Below are 8885 nucleotides of genomic sequence, written 5' to 3'. Positions count from 1 at the left end.
TTTTTCTAAACTCAGCATTAGGTATCTAAGTTACTGGCACACGTAAGAACTCATTCCTTGCCAACTCATTTTGCCTCACTCTTCAGACGGATGAGATGTACCTTATTGTGACAGTCTCCCTACCCCAGAAAACACACACTGGCTGTTTTGACGTCTGACCGACCACATTTGATAATATTTTGATATCCATATACTTCAGACCAGAATGCCCTAAATGACACAATTAGAATTCAAAATGCTTAGACTGTTAGAACTGAAAGGGACTCTCAAGAGCACTTAATCATATCTTCTCCCTTCTCTCTTCTTCTAAAGAAATGGAGTTGCAGTGAAAGAGAGACTTGTCCTTCGTCACATGGCTTGATAGTGTCAGTGCCAAATCTAGAGGCCATGTCTCCAGTCTTCCTGTTCAGGTTCTTTCCACAGCCCCTGCCGCTTTCCAGCATCAGTGCAGGCTTTCAACACTCTCAAAGTGTTGGATGGAGGCTATTCCTTGGGAGTCAGCCCCTCCCATTCCAGAGTTGCCTCTGCTATTCCACTGCATGAATTATAGATAGAAGGGGTTACTAAAGCCTGAATGCACAGATGAGTTCTCTTTCTTGCCCCAATGTTTTATATTCTGTCAACCAGGAAGGTGGGCAGCAATGCTTTAGTGATCAGTTGTCACAGTAAATTACTGTTCTAATTTACCCAAAATCCATTGTTGCTATGCAGTGGGCAATCTAGAAGGTACATTTTGGTTTTGAAATATGTGAGCAATTCAGTTATCTAATTTGTGTCTAAAAATGATATACGGCTAGTTGGCATGCAAAATTTGGGGCAGCGCTGTTTTGATGAATCTGTGGCAGGAAATCTGATTGCACTAAACCTCTACCTCCTGAGTCCAGTGATTCCCATCCAGGAAGGCACTAACTGTTAAAGACTAACAGAGGTGCAAGGGAAAGAGAATTCAACTTGGCATTATGATTACCTGCATTAGAACCCTGCCCCTGCCTATCACTAGCGGAATGACTTTAAGCAGTGCACTTGGTTTCTCAGCCTCCCTCTCCTCATTTGTAAAATGTTGAAGGGAGCTGAATTCGTTTTATACATACTATATTACTGTACCGATATTATAATTTGTAAGGATCACTTAAAACCAGAAATGAGAATACGGCAATAATATGGAGTTGAAAACTTTTATGCTTGGGTCCCACAAGTCTAAATATAAAACCCTACTGCAGGGGCACCTGGCTGGCTCTGTCAGTACAGCATGTGACTCTTGATCTTAGGGTCCAGAGTTTAAGCCCCAGGTTGGACACAGAGCTCATTCTTAAAAATAAATGTGTAAATAATAAAATGGGGATGACAATAACATTTATTTAAAAAATCTACTGCATTGGGGTGCTTGGGTGGCTCAGTTGGTCAGGCGTCCGACTTCGGCCCAGGTCATGATCCCGTGCTTGGTGGGTTCCAGCCCCGCGTAGGGCTATGTGCTGACAGCTCGGAGCTCTGAGCCTGCTTCAGATTCTGTGTCTCTCTCCCTCTACCCCTTGCCTGCTTGCACTCTATCTCTCTGTCTCCCCAAAATAAATAAACATTAAAAAAAAAAAAAACCTACTGCATTTACTAGTTGTGTGATCTCAAGCAAGTGTCATCATCTTCATCTTTTTGTTTTAACTTACGAAAAATTTCAAACATACTCAAAATGGACTAAATTAAAACAATATGTTAATCACAAGCTTAAGCAATTTACAACGTTTTGCTAATACCGTTTCATTTTCCCTCCTCAACACTTTTTTCGCCCCTAAGGTATTTTAAAGTATTTGGGGGCAAGTTGTTTTTAAAGCTTTCTGTGCTTCAGTTTTCTCATCTAGGAAATGAAGGTTTTAATATCCAGTTCACGGCGTAGAACGGTAATTATTATTATTTATAGTGGTATCTACGTGCTTCGCCCCTCTGAGGCGTAAAAGCACTTTGCGCTGTGGCGCGCCCAGCTCAAGACGAAGCTGTTAGCAGCCAGGGGGACCTCTCGCTAAGACTGCGACCGCCCCCTTCAGGCAGCCCCCTGCAGAACCTCGCGGTCCGAACGAGGATTGTCCCTCGCAGCCTCCCGTCGCTGCGCGCGAAAACGAAGGGGCGGGAACAGGAAATGGGATAGGACAGAGTTCCGGGTGCCGGGCAGCCGCTGAGAGAAGCAGAACGTGGTAGCTGGTAGTGGAAAAAGGAAAGCCGGCATGTTCCGAATCGAGGGCCTCGCGCCGAAGCTGGACCCCGAGGAGATGAAACGGAAGATGCGCGAGGATGTGATCTCCTCCATACGGAACTTCCTCATCTACGTGGCCCTGCTGCGAGTCAGTGAGTGTCCTTCCAGGCTGCGGCCGTGAGACTAGCGGGAAGCTCGCGGACACCACCCACCTAATTGTGGTCCTATAGTCCTTGGGGGCCCTTGAGTGGAGTGAGCTGGGCGGTCGCAGGGAGCGTGGGGCTTGCGCGTCGAGAGTGGCGGGCGCATGCGTGGCTTAGGGTCTGCGGGTCGGGGTCCGGGTACAGAAGTGCACGCGGTGGTCCGGACTGCGAGGGTTATCGTCCAGCTTCGCCCTGCCTTAGGAGAGCTTGAATTGAAAGAGCCTCAAGGGATTATACCCCCCCCCCATTCCTTAGCTGCTCCCACGTTTTGTCGACAGAAACGGAGATCTAGAGCAGAGAAATGGCTGGCTCAAGGTCACTCAGCGATTCAGTGAATGATCTTGGTCTAGAATCCAGAGCTCCTACTACCAGGTTTCCTCCCTTCAATGTTGATCTCTGAAATACAAGAAGTTTTGCTTGTTAATACACAGGGTGAAATAAATAATTGCGGTGTTTTGTTTTGTTTTTTAAGGAATGAGAATAAAAGGATAGGAGTTTATAGCATTAATAATAATACCTGAAGGCTTATTTGAATTTATGTTTGGCAGAAACTTGTTTGACAGCGCTTTGAAGGAGGCCGGGCCAGAGATTCTGTATATCCCTTTTGCAAGCGAGAACTCACCCTTCAAAGGGGGTCTTAACGCAAAACATCAGCGTTAAAGGCACACTGAATGTTAGATCTGGGCTTTGTAGGTCACTTCTATAGTTTTATTGATACGCATCTCAAAAGTTATTTGCTCACACACATACCCCGTTCTCAGTTCAGTACTCTTCATTGCACCTTGCTGTGTATTGCTGGCAGGGATGAAGGCATTCCAAGGTCACCCTGTAGAAGGCTCACGTTGGGCCTGGGCCAGAGCTCCTGAAGCCTGGTAACCCTTTAGTGACTATGCTACTACTCTGCTTCCCCAGGAGAGGGAGCCCTGCTGAATAGAAACTCCCAAGTCGTCCTCCTTCAACAGCTTTTTGCAACTCCCAACTTAACTTTCTCCTCTTACCTTTTTTTTGTTGACTTAGCTGCCAGTAAAATACTTGCTTCTTTTCAGTCACCTTTGTATCTGATATGAATTGGTTTTCTTTTAAAAAACTTACAGAATACTGTTCCACATTGCCACTTTTAAAATTGAGATGCACTTCATAATATATGGTTCACCCATTTAAAGTGTACAGTTCAACCTAAGTGTCTACCAACAAATGGATAAAGATGTGTATATACAGTGGAATATTACTTAGCCATAAAAATGAAACCTTGCCATTTGCAACAACCATGGATGGACCTATAGGTTATTATGCTAAGTGAAATCAGAGAAGGATGAATGCTATGATTCCACTTATATGTGGAATCTTTGAAAACAAATGAACAGGGCACCTGGGCGGCTCAGTCAGTGAAGCATCTGACTTTGGCTCAGGTCATGGTCTCGCAGTTTGTGAGTTCAAACCCACATCAGGCTCTCTGCTGTCCACAGAGCCTGCTTTGACTCCTCTGTCCCCCCTCTCTCTCTGCCCATCCCCTGCTTGCGGTCACTCTCTCAAAAACAAATAAGCATTTAAAAAAACAAATGAACAAACAAAACAGAAACAGACTCATAAATAGACAAACTGGTAGTTGCCAGTGGGGAATAGGATAGGGAATAGACAAAATAGGGGGAGGGGATTAAGAGGTACAAACTTGCAGTTATAAAAGAAGTCACAGGGATGCAATGTACAGCATAGAGAATACTATAATAATTTCTTGTGGTAACTAGAGTTATTGTGAATCACTTTGATGTATACCTGAAACTAATAGGGATACTGTATGTCAATTATACTTTAATTTAAAATAAAAGCAATTTAAAAATAAAGTGTATAATGAATGGTTCTTAGCATGGTCAGAGTTTGCAATCATCACTACGATCCATTTTAGAACATTTTAACTCTAAAGTGAACTCCATGCCCATTAACTGGTCACTATTTTCCCCTTTCCCTTTCCCTTGGCAGCCACTAATCTACTTTCCATGTTTATGGATTTGCCTATTCTGGACATTTCATACCAATGGAATTGTAGAATATGTGACTTTTTGTGTCTAGCTTATTTCACTTTCCATGATGTTTTCAAAGTTCATCCATATTATAACGTGTATTAGTATTTCCTTCCTTTTTATTGCCAAATAACATTCCATTGTGTGGATATGCCACATTTTTATCCATTCACCTGATGGATGTTACAGTTTTGTCTGATAAGAATTAGTAGAGATACCTGGGAATATTGCCAACTTTGTCAGCCTTCAACAGATCTCAATATCTTCAGTTTAATATTAACAATATGTTTTATTACTTTCGTTATGGGTATTGAGAAGATACTTCTGGCAGCTCTTTTGGCTACACAGCCTCCTCCCCTTTTTTAAAAAATTTAATTTATTGTGGTAAAATTTATCATCTTAAATATTTTTAAGTGTGTAGTTTAGTGGTATTGAATACATGCATAATGTTGTACAACCATCACCATCCATCTCTAGAACTCTTTATCTTGTAAAACTGAAGCTTTGTCTCTATGATTTTGACATCTCTTTAAGGATCTCGTAAGTGGAATCATACAGTATTTGTCTTTTTGTAAATGGCTTATTTCGCTTCACCTAGGGTCCCTAAGGTTCCTCCATGTCATAGCGTATGTCAGAATCTCTTTTTAAGACTAATATTCCGTCGTATACCATTTTTGCTTCTCCAGTCATCTGTTTTTGGATTTGGGTTGCTTCTACATTTTAGCTACTGTGAATAATGCTGCTCTAACATGGATCTACAGATAGCCCTATTTTTAATTTCCTAGGACCCACCATACTCTGATCCAAAGCAGTTGTACCATTTTCCATTCCCACAAACAGTGCACAGGGGTTCCAAGTTTTCCACATCCTTGCCGACAGTTTGATTGTAGCCATCCTAATAGGTGTGAGGTGGTAGGTCACTGTAGTTTTAATTTGCATTTTCCTAGTGACTAGTAATGTTAAACCTCTTTTCGTGTGCTTATTTTGGCCACAGCGCTTTTACACAGGACAATAATATCACTTCTTTAGCTCCCTACGACAGCATTTTTTTTTTCCAGACATTTCTGTGTGTACCATCCTACCAGACCCCCATAAGCACTGAAGTAGGACTGGGGCACCTGGTTGGCTCAGTCGGTTAAGCATCTGGCTCTTGATTTCAGCTCAGGTTTCTGGCTCCGTGCTGGGCGTGGAGCCTCCTTAAGAGTCTCTCTCTGCTCCTACTCCATGTGTGCACACACATTCTCTCTCTCTGAACTGAAGTAGTTCACCTATATCATAGGTGATCTGGATTGCATAAGTGATATATAGCTAATCATTGGGAGACCCTAAATGTGTGTCTGGCTCTCCTCATTACCTAGTTAAGTGTTTTCTCCCACTTTCTGCCTTTTTTCAAATAGGTTTTAAAAGGTGGAAAATGCCAATTTGTTTCTTCAAGTGTTTTGTTCCTCTGATAGTTAAATTACCCAGAATAAAAAAATGTCCTTTGAAAGAGGATTGAATTTACTCTTTATGGCCCTATGAGGGAGAACTTCCTAGAGAAAAGATTTTATACAGTGTAAGAAAAACTTAGAATAGACAGAGCTTCATGACACTGGAAAGACAGGGGGTCTCTTACTGGGTTGTGCAGGCCATTGTAGGGAGTCACTTAAAAAATGTATTGAACTAAATCTAAATCTGTAAGATTTTCCCAGTCTTACAAATTCCATAATATAACTTATGGGCTAATAGATCTGAAATTCTGGATGTTTATTTTTCTTTCAGCACCTTTTATCCTAAAGAAACTGGATAGCATATGAAGATGAACATCACATGTGAATGCATGATAAGAGGAACCCGGTTACAACTTCTACTCCTATCTGCAAATGAATAGGCCCCGAAAGATGTAAGAGACTCTGAATGGACATAAAAATTCTACTCATTAAGAACAAGTTTGGCCTCTGGTAACTGACCTTCATAGCTAAAATTTAAAACTGCTTGAGAAGTAAAGACATTTTGTGGTAATGGTACACCCATATGCTTGTGATGTTCGGCCTCTGTGAATGTTGATATAATTAATTGTAAGTAATGTTAAACTCCATTTTTTAGCAAGTATAAATTATAAGGCAATTATGTCTGCAATAGCACTGTCTTGTTAGTCATTTTTGTTTACCTTTTTACTTCTGTCTGGAGTATATTTGTTGAAGAGTTCCTTTTGATTAGTTATATTTTACAGAAGCCAGCACACAGCCACAACAACATTTAAGCCCAGGACCATTAGTCTATATTTTTAATTAAAATACCAACTAAGAAAAAAATTGGATTTTATTTCTCTTAACCTGCTTTTTGCTGCAGACCAACAATCACTGGTGAGACCTCTTTAATATTGTTTGTTACAAACTACGTTAATTTGAGTTACTCTTGTTTTGGACTGGAGGATTTGCTAATGCTGATAGAGTGAAATTATTTTATTAAGCAGTCTTTGTGAAAGGCAACATTACTGCTTGATGCTGGGAATATATAGTTCCACCAAAGGAAAAAATTGCTATAATTTAAGTCAAATAGTTCTCTAAGTTTGTTAGGGGAAGAGGACAGTCCTTAACTTTCTTTGTAGAGGCAACTTACATTCACCTCTTTTTAGGTAACTAAATTAGGTAGCTATATTGGTATATTTAGGTAACTATATTTACTTTTGTCTTTGAATAGCATGTTAGTATTGGTACTTCGTGATTTTTCTGTTGTAGACATTGCCTACTGACTTCTCTTTCCTATCCTTACCTCCAGCGCTCTTATCTCTTCTCATTTCTTCTTCTTTCCAATGTACTTATTTGTGTGCTTTCGTTTGAATTAATTTCATGAGGGCTCTAAATGCCAGTTTTCTTTTTTTAATGTTTATTTTTGAGAGAGAGAGCGTGCACATGTGGGGGAAGGGCAGATAGAGAGGAAGACAGAATTCCAAGCAGGCTTTGTGTCATGAGCACGGAGCCTGACTCAGGGCTCAAACCCACTGACCCTGAGATGACCTTAGCCAAAACCAGGAAGGAGTTAGATGTTTAACTGACTGAGCCAGGCGCCCATGTTTGTTTTCCTTCCTGTACATCTTTCTGGTTTTCCGAGGCTTCATTTTCTATGAACTTAAAAACTGAATCAGCTAGACTCTTTGCCATATATCTACATTGTTCACAGTGTTCAGTTTCATCAAGTGTGCTGTTCCGTCTTCCCGATTAAGTCTTTCCTGGAGCTTTCTGACCTGTCTCAGTCTGGACTACAGTCGCCTGTGCCTGGTGGATGGCTCTATTCTGGGATCTCCCTTTACCACAATCCTGGGAATTCCTTTTCCTTGTTTTCCATGTTGGATCTTTTGTTTCTGTCTTGTATCTTGTTTATCTCCTGTCCAGTATGCATTTGCTCACTGAGTCTCTGTATTGAGTACAGTACCTGTGCCCATAACTGCCTGGCATCCCACAATCCAAAGAACCCTCTGTTTTACCCTTTTCAGAAAGTAAACTTCTGATTTGGGGAGGGAGCTAGGGAAAAGAGGCTGCTTAAGTTGCAGAGAGCATTCTGAATACTTAAACCTTCAACCAGTTCTTACACTAGTGCCTACCCCTTCATTCCTACTTCCAAAGGTCTATGAAGGCACCAGTTTCTGAACCTTTTAAGGATCCTGTGATGTGAATTGAGTTGTTTGTTTTGCTTTTCTACTGCTGACTCAGGATTCACTTTTCTTGGGTCTACCATGTTAATTACTACTTGTCCATCCGCTTTCCAACTTCTTTTTGATGTTATCTCCTCTTCTCTTTTTCCATTCATTTAGGTTCATGGCTTAAAACAAAAATCTTTGCTGTCATTTAATGGAATTTTGGGAGGGAATGGAAGTAGGTGCATGTGCTCAATCTACCATCTTTACCTGAACAGCATGTATTTCTACCCTGTGATGCTGTGTTTCATATTAGCAATTTATGTCCATTCCTGACCTAAAGAGGTGCAGTATTTAGCACCATGGTCACAATCACTGACTCTAAAGACATGCAGACCTGATTTTGAGTCCTGATTCCAACAGTCAGGAGATGGATGCCTTTTAGCAAGTAAACAGCTATATCTCATCCTCTTTACCTGTAAGATTAGCATAGTAGGAACATTTGTCCACTTCAAAGTGTATAAGCGTAAGGTAAGAGAATGCAAGAGGAGCAGTTAGCACCATGCCTGACATTTGGTAAGTGCTATTTATTGTTAATGGTTAGTGTTTGGTATAAGGTGGTTAGAAGTGATTTGTGCTGGCATTCACTGCATTAGTAGGCTTCATTCATATTTTCAGATGCTGTGAGATAGCATGCTTATATTCTAATTTTTTTTTTTTTAATTTTTTTTTTCAACGTTTATTTATTTTTGGGACAGAGAGAGACAGAGCATGAACGGGGGAGGGGCAGAGAGAGAGGGAGACACAGAATCGGAAACAAGCTCCAGGCTCTGAGCCATCAGCCCAGAGCCTGACGCGGGGCTCAA

At 41.2% G+C, this 8885-nt stretch overlaps 1 protein-coding gene across 2 annotated transcripts in view; it reads left to right on the top strand.

The window, feature by feature from the left end:
- Window positions 1-2137: 2137 nt before the first annotated feature.
- TOMM5 (translocase of outer mitochondrial membrane 5) overlaps window positions 2138-8885 on the top strand; it is a 10234-nt gene continuing 3486 nt past the window's right edge. Inside the window, exons 1-2 of one of the 2 annotated variants that reach the window (XR_005792569.1) lie at window positions 2138-2334; window positions 6165-6460. Coding sequence is in view for 1 of the 2 variants with exons in the window: in XM_040481715.1 (XP_040337649.1) it covers window positions 2214-2334; window positions 6165-6199 (156 nt within the window). In the remaining variant the exon portion in view is untranslated. Of the gene's footprint in view, window positions 2335-6164; window positions 6698-8885 lie in introns of those variants that run through there. The other variant, XM_040481715.1, reaches the window with a different exon arrangement.

This window comes from Herpailurus yagouaroundi, unplaced genomic scaffold (genome assembly GCF_014898765.1).
Source record: "Herpailurus yagouaroundi ecotype Mexico unplaced genomic scaffold, PumYag 160, whole genome shotgun sequence".
In the NCBI taxonomy this organism is placed as follows: domain Eukaryota; kingdom Metazoa; phylum Chordata; class Mammalia; order Carnivora; family Felidae; genus Herpailurus; species Herpailurus yagouaroundi.
Note: the sequence above shows the minus strand (reverse complement) of the source record. Positions and strands in the feature narration are given on the sequence as shown.